At 32.2% G+C, this 26,208-nt stretch overlaps 1 protein-coding gene across 1 annotated transcript; it reads right to left on the bottom strand.

Annotated features, from left to right (window-relative positions):
• Positions 1-958: 958 nt before the first annotated feature.
• On the bottom strand, positions 959-25,988 carry LOC126886007 (segmentation protein even-skipped). Its single transcript, XM_050652842.1, has 3 exons — positions 25,791-25,988; positions 19,170-19,381; positions 959-3,583 (listed from the first exon to the last, which is right to left on the bottom strand). The coding sequence occupies exons 1-3, from the start codon at positions 25,930-25,932 to the stop codon at positions 3,080-3,082; spliced, it is 858 nt and encodes a 285-aa protein (XP_050508799.1). The 5' UTR covers positions 25,933-25,988; the 3' UTR covers positions 959-3,079.
• Between the last annotated feature and the right edge of the window lie 220 nt (positions 25,989-26,208).

Consider the following 26,208-nt stretch of genomic DNA (forward strand, 5'->3'; position numbering starts at 1 on the left):
TTTTACATATATAGTTGTATCTTTGTATGTTTTGTTAATTGTTTCGATTTTATTATTTTATTAAGGGTCTGAAGATTATAAAGATATCTGCTCACTGTTTGTATCCTATTGCTTATTTCTTGCGAGCCGTTATTGTTGTTCCAATGTACATACTTACATTCTCTGACACGCTGAAAGTTAAAGTCATCGATAGTGATGTTCTGTTCGATTCTCTCTGTTTCGGTTATTGCGGTTTATTTACGTATACTTTTGTTTTCATTGATTAGGAGCCCCATCTCTGCTCCCTTCTTGAAGCTGACGAAGTCTCCTTCATCCTTGATCTGGCGTTTCTATTATAACTATCGTTTACTATACTACATTTACAGTCAAGATGAAGTAGAAATAAACAAACCAAGACACGTTAAATGCTACTAATAGGAGCACTCCCGAATCATAATTTACAATGTATAAACTTTGGAAATCATGATTTGGGATTTACAATGTATATACATTGTAAATTATGATTCGGAAGTGCTCCTATTAGTAGCATTTAACGTGTCTTGGTTTGTTTATTTCTACTTCATCTTGATTGTAAATGTAGTATAGTAAACGAGAGTTATAATGGAAACGCAAGATCAAGAATGAAGGAGACTTCGTCAGCTTCAAGAAGAGAGCAGAGATGGGGCTCCTAATCAATGAAAACAAATTATTCGGTATTTTCTTCTTTAATTTTTAATTTTGTTGCTAATATACAACATTGGTGTGGCATAGAAACCAGTTAGTTGATAAACTTCTGATAATCTAGTCTCAAGTTTCTTTTAAATACTAGGTAGGTATATTGGTACTAGGTATATTATTGGTATAGCATAGAAACTAGATAGTTTTATGGTTTAAATTTAATATTTATTTACTTACAAATATCAACAATAATATATACAAATAAGTTAAAATATGTAATAAAACAAGAAATCATTTACAAACATTTAAAAATTGACATCTAAAAATAGCGCTTCAAGTAAATATAAATAATAATAAAAACTTGGTCATACTTTCATTATTACCAGCATAATTACCTACGTGAAAAACAAATTGTAAATTTAGTCTAGTCGCAACATAGGGGGTCCCGTGGGCACTTTTAGCTCGCCGCGATTTGATGGTGGTATTATAGGTTTTTTGGGTCGCTGAATCCAATGGAAGTGGTCTGGAAGCCCAAATGTGGTGCGTTTGATTGTTATTAACAAATTATGTTAAAATTAGGTGTTTTTCAGGAATTATTAGAAGCCTTGTAAATAAACTGATAGTGTTAAGGTCTTTTCTGATGTATTCTTGGTCGCTGAATCGAATGCGACTAGTCGCGATTACTTAAAATGTGTTCTTATTTTGTTAATAACAAAATAATTGTTTATTCGCCGAAAAGCGTTATCTACAGCAAGTTTGTAGTCTTTTTCATAGTATTTTTATACGCTAAATCGATTGTCACTAGTCGTGATAGCTTAAACCACGTTGCGAGTTTGTTATTAATAAATTATTGCAAAAATAACGGTTTATAGTACGTTAACTCACGGATTTTGCTCTAAATAAAAAAAACCACTTGGAATAACATGAAATTTGGCATGCACGTAGCTAACATGTCAAACAAAACAAGTGATATTGTGCCGATGTGTGCTTTTACCCTGGGGGTGACTTTCACCCCGTTTCCGGGGGTGAAAAAGGAACCTTTAAAATAAGTCCGGAATTGGATAAACTGATTAATTCTAAGCAACTTTTGTTTTATACATTTTTTTCACTAAGTCAAAACTTTTCGAGTTATTTGCGAGTGAATATGAATATGTTCATTTTTCAACAAAAAAACCAAGTAACTAATAAAAGTATTGACTTAGTGAAAAAACTGTATAGAACAAAAGGTGCTTAGAAATAATCAGTTTATCCACTTCCGGACTTATTTTAAAGGTTTCTTTTTCACCCCCGAAAAGGGGTGAAATTCATTCCCAGGGTAAAAGCAGACATCGGCACAATAGCACTTGCTTTGTTTGACATGTTTGCTACGTGTATGCCAAATTTCATGTCAATCCAAGTGGTTTTTAAAATTTAGAGCAAAAACCATGAGTAAACGTACTATAAACCGCTATTTTTGCAATAATTTATTAATAACAAAGTCGTAACGTAGTTTAAGCTATCGCCACTAGTGGCAATTGATTTAGCGTATAAAAATACTATGAAAAAGACTACAAACTTGCTGTAGATAGCGCATTTCGAGCTTTTCAGCGAATAAACAATTATTTTGTTATTAACAAAATAAGAACATATTTTGAGTAATCGCGACTAGTCGCATTCGATTCAGCGACCAAAAATACACCAGAGAAGACCTTAACACTATCAATTTATTTACGGGGTTTCTAATAATGTTCGAAAAACATCTAATTTTACCATAATTTGTTAATAACAATTAAACGTACCACATTTGGGCTTCTAGACAACTTCTATTGGATTCAGCGACCCAAAAAACCTAGAATACCACCATCAAATCGCGGCGAGCTAAAAGTGCCTACGGGACCCCCTATGTTGTAACTAGACTAATTTTATCGGAGTAAGCGTACCTATTACATATTATGTACTTATATTCTTTAGAAAAAGTAAATTATAAAATAAGTACCTACTTATATTTTTTTATACCTATATAATGAAAGATTTGAATAGAAATTTTGAATAGAAATATAATATTGCTAAAAAGGGAAAATACGCAAGATCGATAATTTAAAGTAAGAGTTTGTAAAAATGCTAAACATTTTTAAGAAGCTTAAATTATAGAAAACTAAGTACTTAGTAAGATTATAACAGCAAGTCTTTATCTTAAGTCTTAAAGATTCTTAAAATGATATTAATAAAGAATAGGTGCCTATATGATCGATAATTAAATGATTTATAAAAACTATGGCATTAACTAGGTGGTTTGACTTTTTCTGAACCAAAAAGTATATTTATACATTTTTAAATTTTAATATTAAAACATTTAAATAATATCGCCAATTTTAGATGTCTCCTCCAATAATAACTAAAAATTACGACGAAGATCACAAAATAATACAAATAGAATATGAAATTAAACTTCAGATTTATAAGGCTTAAATAATTTCGGTTTTTCTCCAACCGGTACATGTGTCTGAGGTGACACCTTCGGAGCTTGTATAAGAAGGCCTTCGTGACTAGGCGGGCTGAGACTAATATCAGACTGTACGGGTGAGTGAGGTGAGATCTTTGGCTGCTGAGATTGGTAGGCTTGAGGAAAGTCGAAGTTCAAGTTGAGGTTCAATCCTTGAGCGTGGTGCATCGGTTGTGGCATAGGTCCACCGCCAACTCCAACGTTCTGCTGAACACCCAAAGGATGAGTGGCCAGAGCTGGTATTCCAAAGCTGGGGTATGGATGGTATCTAGGGTAGTGCGGTGTATATACTGGTGGTGGTGGTGGATAGTGTAGAGGTAGGGATGAAGCAGCTGCTTGTAAAAGAGATGCAGCGAAAGCTGGGTCTGTGTATACTGCTGCGTACGGCCATGCTATTGCCATACGTTGGCGTTTGTCTTTCATCCGTCTGTTTTGAAACCACACCTGTAACAAAGAAGAAAAATATAGTTAATATGTTGTTATGTTATAAGGTTTTTTAAAAATTGGATGAGGTAATAATAGTACTAATTTGTAAGTTAATATGTATTAGGTATATGATTTCATAATAATTAAGACTAGGTAAATACTCCAGAGAAATAAGATTTTTCTCGTGACACATCCCCTTCCAGACCGAAACCAAGTTTTTTGAGTAGTATGGACGTATATATTAATAATCTATATGTTTCCTTCAGTCGATTTTGATGATATACATAGTTATAAACAAATAAAAATAAAAAAATGGTAAATTTTAGCTTTTTTCGTCTATTACTAAAAAGTGAAGCATTCTAAACAAATTTGAGAATAAAAAACTTCAATATGGCATTCGCTGAATATGTCTATCCTTATTTATTGCTTAGAAAATTGCAAAATAAGTCATAAATTTTGAGATTTTATAAATGTTCATAACTTATGTAAAAATTAAGTTAGAATTAGAACCTTCTTATTACACGGAATGCTGAGACTTCGTGTGCTTAAATTATATTTTAAATTTCAAAGCAATTGGTCAAATAGTTTAAAAGTTATTTAATTTGTTTATCCCAAATTCATTTTTTTTGCAACACTATAAGTCAGAAAATTATGAGGTCACAGTAATACTTCGTACAGTTTATGAAAGAACATTTATACTATTAACTTAATTAAAAAAAAAATGACAAAAAGTAATTTTAAATACATATAATAGTGTAAAATTATTTTTTTGCAAAAACATGTCGATTTTTTGCTTACTTATAAACAATTGGAATAACTTTTTAACCGTTATAGAAAAGTTATTTTTTCATATTTAGAAAGACTGAATTTTTATACACATTTAGAAAGAAAAACAATTGTCCTGGGACAATTTAGGGACGAAGTTAGCCGTTAGCCCCCCTTTTTTTAATAATTCACATGTTCTTGCAAAATAATTTTGCAACATTTAGAATTATTTTTTGTCATTTTTTTAATTAAATTATTAGTGTAAATCTTTTTCTTTCATAAACTATCCAAAGTATTAGGTACTGTAACTTCATCATTTTCTGACTTAAGTGTTGCAAAAAAAATTAATTTGGGATAAACAAATTAAATATCTTTTAAACTATTTGACCGATTGCTTTGAAATTTAGGGTATAATTTAAGCACCAGAAGTCTCAGCATTCTGTGTAGTAAGAAGGTTCTAAGTTAATTTTTACATAAGTTGTGAATATTTATAAAAACTCAAAATTTATGATTTATTTTGCAATTTTCTAAGCAACCAATAAGGATAGACATATTCAGCGAACGCCATATTGAAGTTTTTTATACGATTTATGAGTTTCTTAATCTCTTTGTTTAAAATGCTTAATCCACAAGGAAAAGGAATGTTTTTCCTGTAGTTGGCTGTATACCATCAATTACAAGATTTGGGAAAATTGTTGCCATTAAGTCATTGAAATGTAAACAACTCTATTTGGATCCCACGTGTTGGGAAATTTCAATACATTACCTTAGGGCATTATCCTAGTTGCCATGACCATGTGACCATCATAAGGCATTTCATTAAAGTATTCACTTTTAACGCATCTATGTTATATTTAAAGGGTTTTTACCCGGATATTTTTCTTTTGTGGCTCAGCTAGCATCCAGTTTATCTAACACTGATGATGATTTTTTTAAAAAATCGAAAACGTTGTGTTGTGATGTAGCCCTTTAAAGGGATTTTAATAAAATTTTATACCGTTTACAAAGAATTTTTCCCAAATCTTAAAATGCTTAACTTTTTGGTAATAGACGAAAAAAGCAAAAATTTTCCGTTTTTTGATTTTTATTTGTTTATAACTATGTATATCATCAAAATCGGCTGCAGGAAACATATAGGTTATTATTATAGATGTCCATACTACTAAAAGAATTTGGTTTCGGCCTGGAGTGGGATGTGTCACCAACAGGATATTTTTTTCCTTATTTCTCTGAACTAAAATTTCAGTTAAGAAGTGATAGACCAAGCAAATAAATAATGTTTTAGTGTAAAATATTCCTGTTTTTATGAGTATATACACTGAAAAAATATTGTACATAGTACCAATGAACGCCAATCATTGACTTTTTTTTACATTGATTCAATGAAAATTTTGTTAATACAATAAAGACGTAGTCATTAAGTAATGACCATATTCCTTATTACAATGTAATTCTATTCATTAAAAAATAATGAATAGAATTTTTCATAATACTAATAATTTGTTCATTGTATATATGAAACTATACATCAGGATTATGCGGTTAAATTAATGAATATAAAACGTTGCATTAATGTACAGTGTTCTTCAAATTATGACCTCGTTTATTGAATCAATGAACGTATTTCTAGATTTAATGTTTAAGATAAAATATAATTCTGTTAAAGTAAACCAAACTGATGTAAAAGTAGATCAATTCATTGAAGCGAGATCATTGTTTAAAAAATTTAATATACCTGAATCAATGATCTGTAGCAATAATCTTATACATAAACCTGTACATTTCTTAAAATGTTGATAAGTGTTTCTATTGGTGCAAAAAAGTTACGTGACAACAGTGAATCAACCCTGCAGATTCTTAAGACTGGTTTGGCACTAGTAATTCGTCTGTACAACGTGCACAGACCACACATTAATAGAGAAGAAAAGTTCTGCGATTTGGTTGATTTTTCATATACTTATTGGTATGTATGTACATATACCTACTTATTGTTAACAATTAATAAATTATTAAGTTGGATTTCTGTAAAAAAGGTGTACATTTTCTATTTTTACTTTTGCAGATTGATATGGACTTTGGAGTGGAATTTGGAAATGGAAATTGACTTATTGATGGATGGGACAACAATTTCGAAAGAATTATTTCCTTTCTTCAGTGTGAAAGTCATATCAAGGAAAAACAATTAAATTTTATCTGAAAAGGCTACCCATGAAGACATTACGGAAGGTAAATATTTCATTATTCAGTCCTACTTATCTAGTATTAATTAATTTTTGTTCTCTGTAAATTTTTTGAAAAGCTAATTCGACACATAGGTAAAAGAAAACATGAACCATTTGAAAATATTTCTAAATGGTATAATTTGCAATGAAAAATGACATTCAACCATTAATTACTGCCAAAGGGATATGTGTATATTTTGACGATATCAGGTATACGTTTTTTATTTATTTAATCTGGATTTTCCTTCCGAGTCAGAAATGTTTTTGAATTTTATTGAATATTATGTCTTTTTTTTAATACAAGGTAATTGCTCTTTTTCAAAAGTCCATATATAAGATCTGAAGCTTTGAAAGAGAATCCATAAAAATAGTTTAGGGACCTGAAGATAAATACAGAAAAAACGAAACTCTTAAAAAACAACAACCAAGAAACTAACTAACAAGAAACTAGAATTATAATAAATGGAAGACAAATAGAAGAAGTAGATAACTTTACATACGAATAGTAAAGGCACCAGTGGCGGCCCGTGAGGTAGTGCCATAGAGCCATGTCACTACCTTGCTAACTATCCATAAACATATTTTTTATCTTCAAAACTTTTTAATTCCTATTAATTTTTTGTGTGTATTTCTTTTGATCTTCATAAATTATATAAAATATGGCAACTATGGGCGCAATACAATCCCTGCCGACAGCGGAGAGTATTCGACAGGAGAATCTCCTTCGCGCCGAAGTCAGTACTGGCACGAGTAAAGAGAGAAAGATTTTACGAGCATTATATGTAAGTGACAGAGAAAGAGCTATATTGGACTATTAGTATACCTTAACATTAGAATCTCTGTGCCAGGCACGAGGGTATGAAGCCTGGGCCCGGATTACGTACACTCGATACGCATCGTATCCGCCATGTTTTACCGTAGCGCCTTATGGGAAAACATGGCGGATACGATTCGTATCGAGTGTTCGTAATCCGGGCCCAGGTCTATTTATTTTGAGTTTCTTTACGTGCTGGTTTGTCGCTTTTATTATGTATATTTTCTGTTAAAAAGTTTTTGTATTTATAATTAAACTTTTAGTGCATCATGATCGTGGGTATTTTGATAATATTTTAATTATTTCTTAAGTTTAATTTATTAATTGACAATAAAGATTAGTATTTTAAAAATTTTTTTGGTGGTTTTTCGCTAGAAAAAAAAACTACAAATGTTATAAGGTGTTGTGGAGCTTTCGAGTTAGCTTTAAGAGGTCACGACGAAAAAGAAAATTCAGAAAATAGAGGCATATTTAAGGAGCTGGTCAATTTTAGCGCCGAATTAGACAACGACTTAAAGGTTCATATTATTCAAAGTACCAGATCTTTCAAAGGTCTACCTTCTCCGGACATTTAGTTGCTTCTAATTTATTGATGTCGGAGAAGTTTTCTGCTTATAAGCATCAGTTCTCCGAATCATTTCTTAATGAACCATGGAGACAATTTTAATTTTTAAGCAAAACTCGGTTTAAAACTGAATTAGAAGTAGGTACTGTATTAGCGAGACGAATTAAGTACTACCTCTGGGGCTGTTTCGCTATCGGTTTTATTGTAGACGGAAGGTTTAAAAAACACATTTGAAGAAACTATTAAACTTTTAAGTATTTTAGTTACCATTCCTATATCAACATGTGAAGCAGAACGCTGTTTTTCGATGTTTACATCGAAACCTAGTGCTTTAGGTATGCTATCTGCAGAAAAGCATTTTGTAAATTGTATTGATAATTTTAATTATAAAGTCATTGAAAACTTTGCAACCAAAAAATAGAAGAATGAACTTCATATATCGTAAACTTTAAAAGTGACATTACAAAAATGTGTGCATATGTGTGAATAATGAAATAGTATTATTTTTATAAATTGGTAAATAGAGACTAAATCGTAATAACAATTTTCAAGCACTATCAGCAGTAAATGCTGGTGGTAGCTTAAGAGGTTTTTATTATTAATTAATTTACGGAACTGTTTTGATCAATGTTGGACAATTGCTTGGCACCTCAGATCAATAAACTTAAGATATGTACATAAGATAAAAGTATCCGCGCATATTTTTTTTAGTTTTTGTTGTCAGTACACCTTTTTTGACAATATCGTGAATCCGTCACTAACAATTTTGGCGGCTGCCCGAGTTGTGGCACTACCTTCTTAAAGTGGTACGAGCCGCCACTGAAAGGCACAATATGCATATAACTCCTTAAAGAAAATCTGGAACACAAACGATATATCAGCAATCAGAATTGACCAAAATCAAAATAATATTTAACAGCGAGTAGGTATACCTACATATTATTGTATGGCGCAAAAGCTTGAAGACAGGAAGAAACAACTACCAAGAAATTACAAACCTTTATAAATAAATCGTTTAGAAAAATCCTATTAAAAAATATAGGTACTGGCCGGATTAAGGTAACAAACGTAGAACTATAGAGAAGAACAAAACAAAAGAAAATAAAAGTCACTATTGAAAGAAGGAAATGGCATGGACATACTCTAAGGAAAGACTAAAATAATATAACCAGACAGGCACTCGAATACCAACCAGACGGAAGAGGAAGAAGAAAAAGACCCGATAATATCTGAAGAAGAACTGCAAACAAGAGATTATGAAAGAATTTTCCGGAGATGGAGAGAGGTCAAACAAAGAGCGAGAAATAGAGAGGAATGAAAAAGACTTTTATTAGAGGACATTTCGATAGAATAAAATAGAAGTGGATGCTCTGATCCAGCAAATCAGCCATCTTTCACTGTTGGCTAATAAACGCAAGAGCGCCCAATAGATACTCCATACGGAGGGAAGGCAATAAAGAGAGATAAGTGGAAATAATCTGAGGTATAAGTTACAAAAAACCAATACCAAATTTTTTAGTATATCCTAAAGATTATTGAATATTTTATAACAACAAATAATCCTTGTATTTGTGTTTGATATGACGAAATCGCCCATGTATAAATTTTTCTTGTCTAACAACTTTAAATTCGAACAACACATCAATAAAAGCAATATTAATTTTTTTAATTGATTTTATACTTCTGGTAAGGCAAACGCATTAGAGTTTATTATTGGTTGTAAGCTGTTCTGGCAATTAGCACATTATACTTGGTTAAATAAAACATTTATAAACCTTTTAAACACTTCAAACGTACCGACAATATACTAATTTGAGCATTATAAAAACATGTCTCAAGTTGTCGGCTGCCTGGTAGGCTAATGGACAGATAAGACTGTATGATATCTTTTATTACGTGCTAAGTACTTAAAAGGCGGTAACCCGTCGCAATGTTCTTCATTGTTCATTATACACAGTATACAGATTCACATTACATGTATGTTTGTATAGATGGTTTAAGAATATAATTGTAACTGTAAAATTTTATTTTAATAAGAAAATTTCGTATATTTGGGACTTGGACCAGGGGATCTGTGAAAAAACGTCTATTTTTGGATGTGCGAGGTGGTATTCGGATTTTTGCAGATAAACTTAGGTGACAACTTCAACAATAATACTTGACTTATGCTCCTTCTCAAATATGTCCGGAATATTAATAAAAGAATGTGTGTATACTTTGTACGCACGTAAGAAGTTATACTTCTATATTCGATTATATAATTTCAACGAAATAAATATACTTAACAGTTATAATACAAAAAATTAACAATAATTACCAAAAATTACTCATCACGGTGACAAGTGAAATATAAAAATAGATATTTTAATATTTTACGCCCAAGGTAGACAAATCCAAAGACACAAAAATTATAATAAATAATACATTTACTAAAAAACACTAATGTATTATTTTAATGGCTTATTTGCGCTGATACATAATTTGAAAGATTAGCAACGAACAACATACTATTGAACGTAGAGAAATACATTATTAATCACCTAGGACCTAGGTAGATCTTGGCCACAGAAAAACGTTGCTTTAAACTGCAGTGAAATATATCGCAGTAAATACTTAAGGCATTATAATAGCTGCACATGACGAATAGAGGAGAATTCAACGTAAGGTTAGTTCTATAAGTTTGTGTATTTATAGTTTGTGTATTTCTGAATGTAATCGAATTTCTTACTGGATAAGACGGATACGATTATAATAAATATACAATAAAATGTTTTAATAATACTCATCTTACTCCTGAGGAAGACAAATCCAAAGACACAAAAATTATAATAAATATATTTACTAAAAACACTAATATATTCTTTTCACACCTTTTCTTGCACTGATATATTTATACATAACTAGAAATATTTAGCAACTAAACGCCATACTGTATGTGTGCGCATGCGCGCAGGATTATGAAATTTTACTCTCAATCGCGCCTAAAGAAGTATAACTTCAAAAAAATTAAAATATTTAAAAATTTCGAAAAACATCGATTTTTTTCTACTTTCTTTGCTTATAACTTAACGATTTATTTTGGAACAAAGTCGTAGGGAAATAAAATAAAGATATAATTGAATTTTGTATGATAATCGACTGGTTAAAAATATCTTAAATTATTACCCTTAAATTATTCTGCAAAATAGTACCTAATAAATACAAAATAAGGGGGCAAAATAAACCTGTTTTTATTCAATGTTTTTCAACCACTTTGGTTGCACTTAGAACTTTCGTAATTCGCTTAGAAAATTCTTACAACATACTTAATCGTTCACCAAATTTCATTAAAATCGACCTGATAGATTTTGCAGAATAATTTTGCAATCTGAATTTTTTTAAACAAGTTCTAATTTTTTAAAAACTTTCTGTAGAAAAAGTAGACCATTTAGAAGTTTGCTAATTTTTTTACGCATAAAGAGGTTCTCAACCTATCTAATACACTTAACAAAATTAAAATCGGATTATTTAAGCGGCCTCAGCACCGTTTTAAATTTATAAACAATTTTTTGGCATATAAACAAATACAGTGAGAACGTTTGAGTTGGCATAAATTCATTTTCTCGAGAATAGGAGTCTCTGGAGATAAATCCCGAAACAGGTCGATTTTTATTTTTAAATTCTAATTTTTTGGTGTATATATCATACTAGGGACGTCATCCATCTGGGCGTGATGACGTAATCGATGATCTTTTTAAATGAGAATAGGTGCCGTGTGATAGCTCAATCGAAAGGCTATTCAATTTTGTATTCAATAATATAAACATTAACATAATTATTTATACAGGGTTTGAATTAAAAAAAAATTGAATTACATTAATTCCAATATTTAGATTACGTCATCACACCCAGATGGATGACGTCACTATTATGATATTTATGCCAAAGAAAAATAATTTAAAAATAAAATTCGATCTGTTTCGGGATTTATCTCCAGAGTCTCCCATTCTCAAGAAAATAAATTTATTCCAACTCAAACGTCCTCACTGTATTTGTTTATAAGCCAAAACATTGTTTATAACTTTAAAACAGTGCTGAGCCCGCTTAAATAATCCTATTTTAATTCTATAAAGTGTATTAGATAGGTAAAGAACCTCTTTAGGAGTTGCATAAACTCCTAACCTAACCTATATGTAAAAAAAATTAGCAAACTTCTAAATGGTCTACTTTTTGTTTAAATATGTTGTAAGAATTTTTTATGCAAATTACGAAGGTCCTAAGTGCAACAACCAAAGTGGTTGAAAAACATTGAATAAAAACAGTCTTTTTTGCCCCCTTATTTTCTATTTATTCTTATTTTGCAGAAAAGGGTAATAATTTAAGACATTTTAAACCAGTCGTATATTATACAAAATTCAATTTACTTTATTTTCTTTTCTACGACTTTGTTCCAAAATTAATCGTTTTAAAGTTATAAGCAATTAAAGTAGAAAAAATCGATATTTTTCGAAATTTTTAAATATTTAAATTTTTTTATTAATGTTCCGGGCATATTTGAGAAGGATCATAAAGTTTCCATTTAACTTTATCTGCAAAAATCCGAATGTCACCTCTCACCTCACATCCACCTCAAAACAGATGCGCCCTGGTTTAACTCCATAATATGAAAAGCAGGAAGTAACGAACAAATACATTCCAGAATTAGCCAAGCAAGATCAGTCACCCGACAGCTACATGGATTATTATGGAATAATAAAATAACAACAGAAAATAAAAGAAAAATTTATAAAACAATAATAATAGAAAGTATTGAGTTGTACGGCGCTGAACTCTGGAAAATAAACCAAAGAAACAACTCAAACATTAAGCCATGAAAATGAACTATTGAAGACGATGTTGCCGGTTCACTAGACTTGATAGGGTGAGAAACGAAGATCATCATCATCATCAACCCGTACGCGTCCACTGCTGGGCATAGGTCTCCCTCAGCTCTTTCCATCTTTCTCTGTTTTGTGCGGCTTGCATCCAGTTGCCAACAATACGTTTCAGATCGTCAGCCCATCTGGTTGGTGGTCGTCCTCTGCTCCGTAGTGCTTCTTCTCGTGGCCTCCACTCGACAATACGTTTTGTCCATCGGTTGTCTGACAATCTGGCGACGTGTCCTGCCCAATTCCACTTGAGCGACGCGATTCTTTCGACGGCGTCCGCTGTTTTTGTTCTACGACGTATTTCTTCGTTTGGGATTCGGTCCCTCAGGGAGACACCCAACATCTAGCGCTCCATAGCCCTTTGAGTTATGCGAATCTTGTTCACTACCTTTTTGTGAGTGTTAATGTTTCCGCTCCATAAGTGAGTACAGGCAATACACACTGGTCAAAGATTTTCCTTTTCAGGCATATGGGTAAGTCCGATTTAAATACATAGTTCAGTTTCCCAAACGCTGCCCAGGCTAATCCTATGCGACGTGGGAGCTCTCTCGTCTGGTTATCTCTTCCCAATCGAATTTCATGTCCCAAGTATGTACTTATAAGATGCAGTCTGCTCAATATTCATTCCATCAAGAACAATATTACGATTTAGCACCAGATTAGTCATTATTTGCGTCTTGTTGATGTTAATCTTTAGTCCGACCGTGATATAATTTGTTCAACATTATTATTGCATCATCCATACGATCGGCTATAAGGACGATGTCATCTGCGAATCTCAAATGACTGAGCTTCTCTCCATTTATGTTGATACCATATTCGTTCAGATCTGCCTTCTTAAAACTGTGTTCTAAAAGGGTTGTGAACAGCTTTGGTGAGATGGTGTCTCCTTGCCGTACTCCTCACTGTATACAGAATTTATTTGTTTGTTGATCAGATAGTCTTACGCTAGCCGTTGCGTTGTGGTAGATATATTTTATCATGTTAGTATAGCGATAATCTATTCGGCATTCTGTCAATGCTTTTAACATTTTCTGCTGGTTTATGGTATCGAACGCTTTCTCGTAGTCAACGAATATCAGTGCCAATGGTTTGTTGTATTCCGCAGACTTCTCGATCAAGTTTTTTATTACCAGTAAGTGGTCGTTAGTGCTGTATCCGGATCTGAAGCCAGCTTGTTCTCTGGGCTGATAGAAGTCTAACTTAGCCTCCAGTCTCTTTTTGATAATTTTTGTGAAAAGTTTATATATGTGTGATAGCAGACTGATAGGACGGTAGTTTTTTAGATCTGTTATGTCACCTTTCTTGTGCAATAAAACAATGACTGCATTGTTCCATTGAGAAGGCGTTTTTCCTTGGTAAATGCATTCGGTGAAAAGTTTGGCCAAAACCTGGATAATTTTATTTCCACCTTGTTTGATTGCCTCGATCACTACTCCGTCATCGCCAGGGGATTTATTATTTTTCATTTCTGAAAGTGTCTTTTTAACTTCGTATGGTGTTACTTCTGGCATTAATTCTTATCCCTGGTTTGTGATTTTGGACAGGAGCTGATCTTGCCTTGCGTTGGTGCTCTCATACATTTCGCGATAAAACGATTCGACAACCTTAAGGATTTCGGCTCTATCCGTAGCAATGCTGTTGTCTTTATTTCTTATTCTGTACATATTTTTGTTGCCAATGTTATTCGTATTTCGCCGCAAAACTTTTAAACTTTTGTTTTCTTGAATTATTTGAGTTATTTCTCTTGTATTGTTTTCTCTTATGTCTTTTCGGATTGACCGGTGGATATCTTTATTTAATTTCTTCAGTGTTGTGTAGTTGGAGTCGTATTTTTCCGTCAGTTGTCTTCTTTTACTTATTAACTCTTTGGTATTTTGGCTTAATTTTTCTTTATGGGTCACGACCGTCGGGCAGCACTCCCTTTCGGTTTCTTTAAGTGCCTTTAAGTGAAACGAAGATATTCGGAGAGAAATGGAAATTGATCTAGAGATAATAGATACGATCGAATCCAAAAGACTTAACTGGTATGAGCACCTTCAGAGAATACCTGAAAATAGGTCGCCAAAAAATAGAAGAATGGACTCCGCCTACTAAAACAAAACGAGGTAAACCAAGACGAACGATCCTGGAGAGAAGATGTCGAAGATGCAATGACCGCCAGAGATCTAAAAACTAAAGATTAAGTACTTCGTTAGAAAACGCTGGAAGTGAAATCAAAATTGTCTCAAAAGTCGTTACTTCGACTTATAATATACAGGGTGCTAAGGGATTTAAGCTAACTTACCTTAGTAAGAAAGTTGATAATAACCGAAATACAGGGTGTCAAAGTTAAACTTTTATTTTATTTCTTGAATATTTATTTTCTAACAGGCGTGTGATAATAACACCAAATTTGGTAAGCGGGGATTTTTTGGGACAAGAAATCTAAATTCGCCACCAAAAATGATGTATTACTCAGAGGGCGCCACATACGCCTTTCAGTACTCATTTAATAGGTTCAATTTTTTTATTACCCACTCTAATATAGGTTCTAATAGGTTCAATTTTTTTTATTACCCACTCTACATACTTTTTGAATTAAAACGTTTATTCTCTTAATATTTTCACTTAGAACAGGTAAACTACATTCATCTCGCTAAACTCGACCGTTTTCGAGATAATCGCATTTTAAATCTACGAGGCAACATAATTTTTTGTATATCATTGTAGTTACAGCCGAAAAATAACTTAAAACCATAAAAAATTTCCAAAAATTTATCGCAAATTTCTTCAAATGAAATTTGCGATGCAATGACATAAATATGACAACTGGCACAATTATTATGGGCTCTAGTTGATTTTTCGGGTGTAACTATAATGATAATAATATGCAAAAAATTATGTTGTACCTATCGCAGATTTAAAATTCGTCTATCTCGAAAACAGTTGAGTTTAGCGAGATGAATGTAGTACATATAACTTTTTTAAATAAAAATATTAAGAGATTAAAAGTTTTGATTCAAAAAATATGTAACGTGAGGGATAAAAAAAATTGAACGTATTTTTAAATGAGCGCTGAAAGACGTATGTGGCGCCCTCTGCATAATACATAATTTTTGTTGGCGAATTTAGATTTCTCATCCCAAAAAAACCCGGCTTACCCAATTTCGTGTTATTATCCCATGTCTCTTAGGAAATATTCAAGAATAAATAAAATAAAATAATATGAAAAAAAATTTTAAGAAACGCTTTTCTTTAGTTACGAGTGACTAAAGTTAAAAATATTTTAAAAAAATCAACTAAAAAGCAAAAATAAAAAAATTCAAACTCGAAGGATTATTCAAAAAAAAACTGTTTACAAGATTAGATATACAAACATCTCACACATTCGTTAAAAAATTGAAAAAATCTAACACATTCGTCAAAGAAAAGCGTGGGGCGCGTCATCATCGAATAAACGGTTTGAGGATAGATCACAGTAAAAAAGTATCTATCCTCAAACCGTTTATTGAATGAAGACCCCCACGCTTTTCTTCATGTGTTAGATTTTTTCAATTTTTTAACGAATATATGAGATTTTTGTATATTTAATCTATCTAACAGTTTTTTTCGAATAATCCTTCGATTTTAAATTTTTTTATTTTTGCTTTTTAGTTAATTTTTTATATTTTTAAGTTTCGTCACTCGTAACTAAAGAAAAGCGTTTCTTAATTTTTTTTTATTTTTTTATTTTTTACCTTTTAGTCTTACACTTGTCGAACATTAAAATATATCGTCATGTTTAAAAAAAGGATGTATATGATCGCCGCCGCTTAGGATGTTTATAAACATGATGTAGGTACCTACAAACATGAAAAGTAGTCGGAATCGGCAAAAAATTTGAAACTTTATTTACGAAGCATAACGTAAACAATTAACGTAAAAAGTGAAATTATGTATAGTTCATATAATTAGCTACAATCTGTAAAGTTTCAAGTTTCTACATTGTAAAAAACAAGAGAATTTAAGCATTTTCCATTAAAATCGTTTTTTTTTATTTAAACAATTAATAAACATAAAAAAAATTATTGACTATTCGTGCATTGTTCCCGCGAATGCATATGTCTGTAAATTTTCATTCATTTGCATTGAAGAAAAGGCAGTAAAATTAACGTCTAAAGATTTGACCCAAACGATTGAACTAAAGAAAAGAGTTTAATAAAAGTTTAACTTTGACACCCTGTATTTCGGATAATATCAATCAACTTTCGTAATAAGGTAACTTAGCTTAAATTGAAATAAATATTTTAAGCTCAGGAATCTAAGGTTAAGCTATTATTCTTTAGCTAGGTTAATTATTGACCAAACATCCCGTATTTATGTTTTGATTAATTTTAGAACTGTTAGAACTTCGAATAACTTTTAAGCATTTTCTTTGGTTGGATTACTCCTTGTTCTTTTCGTGCTTTTGCGTTAAGTTCACATTTCCCAGAACGTTTCTAGATATTTTTATGCGAACAATTTCTCAGAATTCGTACTGCTATAGTACTAAATCTATCTAAGAGACTCATTAATATTCAGCTCACCAGAGTGCTAATGTTCGAGGTGTGAAATTCCATAAACAAGGGATCATTCAAGAAAAAAACAGATCCCTTGTTGATGCAATTTCACACCTCGAACAGTAGCACCCAGCTGAGCTGAATATTAATGAGTCTGTGAGATAGATTGTAGTACCTACTAATACCTATATCGACGGCGGAAAGGCAGGACCTCGTAACTGAAAAATTTGTATAAAATGAGTTATAGTCTGTTCGCTAAACTCAGACGCAATTTTCTAGATATTTTAGTAGGTAATTTTGCCAATTTTAGTAAAATTGGCAAAAAATAATTACTAAATAGTTAATAATCACTAAATAGTTAGTAATTTCGCCAATTTTTGCAAAATTGGCAAAAAACAAAAAAATTATCGACTAAAATATGTAGCCAGTTGCGTCTGAGTTTAGCGAACAGACTATACTTCGATTTTCGCTTTAGAATAAGTGTATCGGCACCTATTAAACAGCGGTTACAGCTGGAAAAGCCTTCTAGAAGCCTTCCGGAAATTTTCTCAGCGGTAACCGCTTTTTAATAGGTGCCGATACACTTATTCTAAAGCGAAAACCGAAGTAACATATTTTAAACAAATTTTTCAGATACGAGGTCCTGCCTTTCCGTCGTCGATATATATCAAATTATTGCTACTTTTTTACTATTTTATTGAGAAGTTACAAAAAAACTTATAAGCTGTATTATAATTGTGTCTCTAAATATGGTCGTAATAATGGTCTATAGTCTAGTACAAAAAAAAAGAATGTGTGTACTTTGTACGCACGTAAGAAGTTATACTTCTATTATATGATTTAAACGAAATTAATATACTTTTTATTTATATTTTGTTTAAATATTAAACTAATTTATACTTACTACTTCTCAAACATTTTTATTAGAACAGTGCCAAAAATTAAAATAATAAAAGAATAAAACACACACAAACACATTAAACAAGCCACAAATGATGTCTGAACATTAATTGTCGAAAATTTTTTTAACTAAATACGTATTTTCTGAAAATACAGTTATATAATAAATATACTTACAATCATAAAATGTATTAAAAAAAAACAAAAAAGAAAGTTTCTATTGGGACTCGAACCAGCGCTGATAAGAGCGGTTGGTATTGGAATTCATTCGCCTTCTCCGCTTAGCCACGAACACTATGTGTCATTATTTACGAAGATCGACTAACACTTGTGATATTTTGAAAAGTGATCAAATTATTTTAATTTTGAATTGAAATGATTTAGAATTGAAAAAATACAACAAAACATGGAGTAAAAAAACAATATATTAGGTGAATATTAATAGAAATTTTGATGGTAATCAAATTATATAAATAAAAGTAATACATACTATGTATTTTGGCAGATCAAATAGGTAGGTTTATATCCATGATACATTAACAATTATTACGTACCTGTTGCTTTTAAAAACTATTTAAAAGTCACTACAATATTATAAACTTTTTTGTTTCTGTCCTCACAACAATAAAACTAATATATTATACATTTGTTTACCTTTACCTTTACCTCCAAACCACAGCTGCCATATCGGATAATTTTTGACATGTCATTTGAACATCCAATCAGAACAAAGTTATAATGCGCATGCGCCGGGCTGATAGGTTTTAACGTATAAAAAAATCACCCTCTATCGCCGGTAAAGAAGTATAACTTCAAAAATAATACCGTAAGATGGAAAAATATATTGTGAGACAAAAAAATACAACAATCTATTTTTTAATACTTTTGTAGTTTAAATATAAATATCTTACCTTAATAGTACTCTCTGGTAAATTCAACTGAGCTGCCAGTTCACACCGTCTTGGTCTGGAGACATAATTCTCTTTATAGAATTCTTTCTCCAATCGGCCTAGTTGTTCTCTTGTGAAAGCTGTGCGGTATCGTCTAATATTAGGATCTGATACGGCTGAAGGACTTGTTGGAGTACCAGTTTTAATATCGTGACTTACTGGACTTGAACAGTCTGAAACAAAATAAAACTGATTAGTTTTTACTGAAAGGAACCGTATATTTGACAATAGAGTTAATTAAGTGGGCTCAGTTAGAGTTTAGCATCTACATAGTGACTTCTTAAAACTGTTCTCATAAGTCAAGTGCCGAGTCCGAATATGACAATCTTTTTACTGGAAATGTTTGATTCCTGAGATATCGATGATTAGATAAAGTTAAACAAAACATAAAAAAAGTCACACTAATTACTAATCTGCAAGATTTTTGATCCGACTTTTAGTTGCTAAGCTATTAACGACCAAAATTAATCAGAAGTGCGGGCGAGGGAGGGAAGAGATTTTTGATGATAAATCGGATATACAGGATGCTTAAGTTTTACGTTTAGGGATCACGGAGGTTAAAGACCAGATCTACTAACTTAAAGCTTTTGAAATGTGGTGCCTGTGACAAATGCTTGAAATAGAAAAGAATGGAAAACAGAATAAATGTAATGGAAATGATGGAGAAGAAGCTGCAGAATAACACTAACGGACAATGTGCGAAACTAACGAATTGAGAACTAAATGAGACACTAAATGATGAAACAGACAAACAAAAATTACTCTGGTATGGACATACGCGAAGGATGCACGAGACGAAAATACCGCTGGGAACCTGGAAGTGGAAACCAAACGCAGAAGGAGGAAAAAGGATGTCTTAGTTCACAGTGAATCGAATAAATAAAAACAGCACTGGAAAAAAGAGTCCTTACTAAAGAATATATTAAGTGACAAAAGAAATGGCGACTGAGATGTGGTAAATGTGGTAAATATGCTGTATAGGCACAGATAAGTAAGTAGGTAATATCTATGACGTAAAAAGATGTTATTGCTGTAGGATTGGCATACCTTCCCCAATAGATGGGAATCCATCATGATACAATAATTGTATCATGGGAATCCATAGTTACTTAGATACATACTTAGATATATAATATATTAGATACAAAATGCTTCGTAATAATGCTTGAAGTATAAAGAGTTCAATCCTGACTGCCTAACATCTGATCTGACAAGAGAATTGAACAAAAATGAATGACTATACAGGGTGTACTACTAAGTAAGTATGACAAACTTTAAGGGGAAATTTTACATGAAAAAATAATGACAGTTTACTCTATAAACATATGTCCGCAAATCGAGATACGGGGTGTTGATTTTTTTTTAGAAACGGAGAATTTATTTATTGCTCTAAAACCGGTTGAGATATGCAAATGAAATTTGGTGGGTTGTAATTTTATATTCGCCACTGGCGTGCGTACGATAATAGTCCGAAATTTTGGTCACTTTTCACCAAGAAAAACAATAGATACTAAATACCTACGGCACTGAGATATACCTATTTCAAATTAAAAATCATTTTTGAATTCCTCGTTCAATTTGTGACAAAAAATCAATGTAGATATCCTTTTTTCTTAGAGAAGCTTCATTTTCATGCAAAAAATAAAATATCTTAAGGCGCAAACTCTTGGTCCAATGCTATTTAAATGCATTCATTTTTTTCTAATCCTGAGAAAACTAATAAGTAGATATTTTTGAAAAATTTAAACGCAGAATGAAAGATTGCTGAAAACTTATACTTATAATAATATAGGTATCTACACGGATGAAAAAAAGAGAAAATTTAGTGTGATTTTTAATTTCAAATATTTCATTCAAAAGAAACTTTTTGTTTATTGGAAGGGACTTTCGGCCCTCGATAAAAAATATTTAGTAGTTTTCTCAGGAATCTAAAAATGAATACATTTAAATAGCATTGGACCAAGATTTTGCGCCTACCCGCTTAACCCTTAAACGCTCAAGGGTGGGTAAAGCATGTCCAGTTTTAGTGTTTAAAAATTTTTCAAAAATTATTTATTGTTAAAAAGACAGCCCTTTATCGAATGTTAATTTGGTTCTACCGATACTTTTGAAAATAAAAGTAATATCTTGAGTTAAATATGGGTGGGCACAAAAAGTACACCCTTGGTAAAACTTGTTTACTAAAGGTTTATATATTATTTCTCGTTGGTAGGAACATAATCCATATAATTATCGACGTATAATTACATAATCGACATAATTATCCGCCAATGAGGAGGTTGAAAGGAAGAATGTGGAGAAAATCGAAAAATTGAAATAAAAAGTAACTGATACCAAAAATTAATAGATAGATAAAAACAAAATCGGATAAACATATTTGTGATCAGAAAAACTGGAACACTCAGATAGGTAGGTATAATTTGGGTGTTTAATGCACAAAAAAATTTTATTTCACGAATTAAATTATCGGCATTAAAAACATTGTCCCGAAAAACAAAAGTAGATATTAAGTAGAATAAGAAATGAAGAAATATATTATCCAAAACAAGTGAAAAGAAAACTAGATCGTTAAAAATTACGCTTTCAGAGATTGGCTCCAAAGGTTATTTGCTGAAAGAAGCAAAAACGATTGAAAATTCCAGACAACTTTATTAAAGTCTTGCAGAAATCGTAGTCTAAATCTGCAGGTTAAAAAACAGTTGTGTGATTAAACCTAATACAAGAAAAATATTCTATACAGATATGAGTGCTAAAATTTAAATAATCGTGGTAACGTGCAGATACCTATAATAGCTGACCTCTTTAAAAGTCTATCCTTTTCAAAGGTAAGCTCATTTAATTACCCAATCATCGTCATCAATCAGCCAATCACGTCCACTGCTGGACATAGGCCTCCCTCAGTTCTCTTCAGTGTTCTCTACACTAGGCCGCGTATAACCAGTTTCCTGCTACTTACTGTTTTTATGTCGTCGGTTCGGTTGTCGTCCTCGGCTTTTTTTTATAGTTTCTCAGCCTCTATTCCATGATTCGTTTTACCGAATTACCTAATACTCATTGCAAATAAATACTTTTATCATATAGGTATGTAGGAATATTCATAATGGCTCTATTCCATTTTTTTGTATCTAAATTGCAGGAGCAAAATAGCAAATTTTACAAATAGCAAAAATTTTTTGTTATCTAATGATAGGTAGGTACATTATTTTGTTCGAACTAAAGACATCAATATCGACCGTTGATGGAGATATACCTACCAAGTTATGAATTCCTAAGCGTGTGCTCACTACGGAGATCAAAGGTTGGTATCCTAGCCTAGAGCATAGTATCCTACTCTTCATATTCGTGAATTCTGGCATTCAAAAGAATTCATTTATTTTACATAGCGATCGATAATATAGTTTCGATCGGCAGGTAAAACATTATTTTAAATGCGAGAATTCACGAATATGAAGAGTACGATACCATGCTCTAGGCTAGGATACCATCCTTTGGTCTCCGTAGTGAGTAAACCCTTTTACATACCCCTATACCCGTACCAGCTATCTAAAAGACTCAGCTCAGCGGGATGCTATGGTTCGAGGTGAGAAATTATATAAACAAGGGATCATTTCATAAAACAGGTAGAACCCTTGAATATTAATTAGTCTCTAGATAGCTGGTAGGTACTCTACATACTCTACCAGATATATGAACATCATTGAACGAAAATAGTTTCTACGATATAAGAAAGAAGACATGACAGAACAGATATGAACAGGTAGGAAATATTTTTTTTTAAGATTATCTTCTATCAATTTGAAGTTTCAGAAGATTCAGTTTTACACAGATAAACTATATCGATAGGTAGGTAGGTGCCTATACGGCTGCTGGACTCATTACTTAAAACAAATAAGTAGGTATAGGTACAATATGATAGGCAAGAAAAGAGGTTTAACACTAGAAAGTCTGGCTTAGCATACCTACCTAGAAAGCCCGAAGTTCTTAAATCAATAAAAACTCAGTTTAAAGGAATTAAGTATATCAACTTTAGACGATAGAATCTGATTTTATTTGTTAGTTGCATTGTTTAACACATTTGCTGCCTACCAAAAACCTTTGGAACATCATACAGTTTGCAGTTTTTGACAATTGCTACAAATTGCCTTATTACAGCCCTGGCACTGATTGGAAGTATGATTTCCTTTACAAAATATTTTCAACTGACATTTTTTTCATTTTTGGACAGTGACAGTGCTGGTTGTTGGTAGAACCGGTGTTGTTGGGTGTAGTACCATATTTCGGCAGGCAAGGTATGGAGCCCATAATTCTTCACAAAGCCGATGAATAAACTTACAAAGACTGAGTCTACTTCCAGCTACTATTTTAAAAAATAATCCATGCCTTTATTGCTCCCAAGTTAAGAGTATTATAAAACATGTGAATAGGCCATCGCCTTGAAGCAACTTTTGTAGTATAAAGACACGCCATTTGGTCCTCTACACTCTACACCAAGCCATATTTGGTTTGTTTATAAAAATTCACTGTTTCAGGAAGTTTATTACCATAGACAGCAAGATCCACTGATTGATGTAACGAGCTTAACAAAATCATATTTTTCTCACTCTTTCCTTGGAATTCAGTAAGCATTATTTTTTCGTCGCTCTGGAATATAAGGGTAACATATATACAATTCTCTATTTTCACACTTTAAGCACACTTAGAAAATCATCCTTTCTGTTGCGATTCAAAGTACCCACAAGACTTGTTGATTTCTTTTGCAATGCCTTGGTCAATTTCAACAAAGTTAAGTAGTTATCTATCGTCACATTTTTGCCCTTTCCCAGTTGATTTTCCATTATCCTAAAAACAGCGTGTTCACCAACAATTGTATCTTTATTGAGTAGATCAGCGTTTCCCAACCGGTGGGTCGCGACCCACTACTGGGTCGCGGGCGGATTTCAGATGGATCGCGGCGTGGCTCTTACAGTAGCTGAGTAGCATATAGTGACCGTGTTCTTTATTTTATCCTATCATCATGGGTGAGGGATGGGTCGCGAATATGAAAAAACATCAGAAGGTGGGTCGCCAGATATAAAAGGTTGGGAACCACTGGAGTAGATGATCAGTACCAGGCAAGCGCCAGTTAACTTAGCGACAGCGAATACGCACAACGACACTGAGACTGATGATCATCCCATAAGCCACTGTGTAATGCGTCTCGCCAAGTTAACTGGCGCTTGCAGTATAAGGGTAACCATTTACAATAAACAAACAACAAATATACAAAAATATAATTTTACCCATTCGAGAGGAATTTGAAAGAAAGACTAGTCGAATTTCCGAGAAAACGATAATAACTTACACAGGGCCATTTTGGACCCTTCCGACTTTTACAACCATTTAATAAGTTTAGTAAACAATATTTTTTTTGTGTTAAATAAGGCTTTGTATCAAAATATTAAAAGTCATAAAATATGAAATAATTATTGTCTCAAATAAAAAAACTAAAAAACTTGAATTCACAACAGAGGCCAAATTGGCCCCTCCGACTTTCTAGTGTTAAAGGAATATTGAGCATGTATAGGTATAAAATGATGAAATGGTTTATTTCTACTGCATATTCATATTGATTGTAAATTTAGTATAGATATTAGGTCTGGATCCCGCGTATGAAAAAAAAGTTGATTAATAGCAAGCTGAAAATTTGTTACTAGCTTAAGGGTGTCTAGTCGGATAAACTTTGATATATGGGAACACTGGAACAGGGGCAGTTTTAATTGTGGAACAGGTTAAAAATTTGGAACGGACATACCACGAAAACGGCACATTTATTTTGTCCGACAGAATAGACTTAAACTCTCAGAACAGAGATTAAACTCTCATGCAAAAATCAGACTGCTATTTATCACCTGTCATAATTCCTGTCATTTGAAATATTCTACATGTTCCACTCATTAAAACGCCCATTTGGTGATAAATAGCAGTCTGATTTTTGCATGAGAGTTTAATATCTGTTCGTAGAGTTTAAGTCTATTCTGTCGGACAAAATAAATGTGCCGTTTTCGTGGTCTGACCGTTCCAAATTTTTAACCTGTTCCACAATTAAAACTACCCCTGTTCCAGTGTTCCCATATATCAAAGTTTATCCGACTAGACACCCTTAAGCTATTAACAAATTTTCAGCTTGCTATTAATCAACTTTTTTTTCATACGCGGGATCCAGACCTATATTTAATATTGGAATTATAAAGCATTATAAATAAGAATCTTTATAAGAATTCTTATAAACAATAATATCGATTATCGATACGAAGCCTAATCCTATATTGTAAGGAAAGGAACTTAGCGAAAAAAATGTGTAGGTACTTAGGTAGGTACCTACTGAAAAAATTTAGAAAAATAATAATTTAGCTTACTTTCAGAAAGAGGTTCAAAAAATCATCCATTATTCCATATTATAAAGAGTTAGGAATACTGAGAGTTGTAGGTACTTATCTATTACTCATCTTTTAATTTTGCACTAAATAAAAAGCATTTAGATATTGTCAGAAATACCCATATTACTTAAAACTGTACGAAAGTATTAACATTTTATTGACTTACCTTTGCTGTACTGTTGATTTGGAGAATGGGATGGACTGGTTTGTCCATGATGCAAATTATAATGAGGTGGAATAACGTCCAACACTACGGCATTATTTTTCTGATCACTTTGGTGGTACATTTTAAAAGCGTGGTTGTGCATAAACCAAAACCAACCGACCGAAATTACTACAAGCAGTTGTTATACTAAGTCCTGGTGAAGAGCAAGGGACCCTATACTGGTGGTTGAACATTTAGCCGATAACCGTAGGCGGAGTTGCAGTGAACGCTGGTTGGTCGTGTGGGCATCGATCAGTGATTGGGCGTACCGCCTACTAGAACGTAATCATAGAAGCGGTTGGGGTCATTTTCGTTCGAAATACTCTTTATGAACTCTAAGTAGATGTCGGCATCTATTAAAGTGGATATATGGACTATT

This window comes from Diabrotica virgifera, chromosome 6 (assembly GCF_917563875.1).
Source record: "Diabrotica virgifera virgifera chromosome 6, PGI_DIABVI_V3a".
NCBI lineage: Eukaryota > Metazoa > Arthropoda > Insecta > Coleoptera > Chrysomelidae > Diabrotica > Diabrotica virgifera.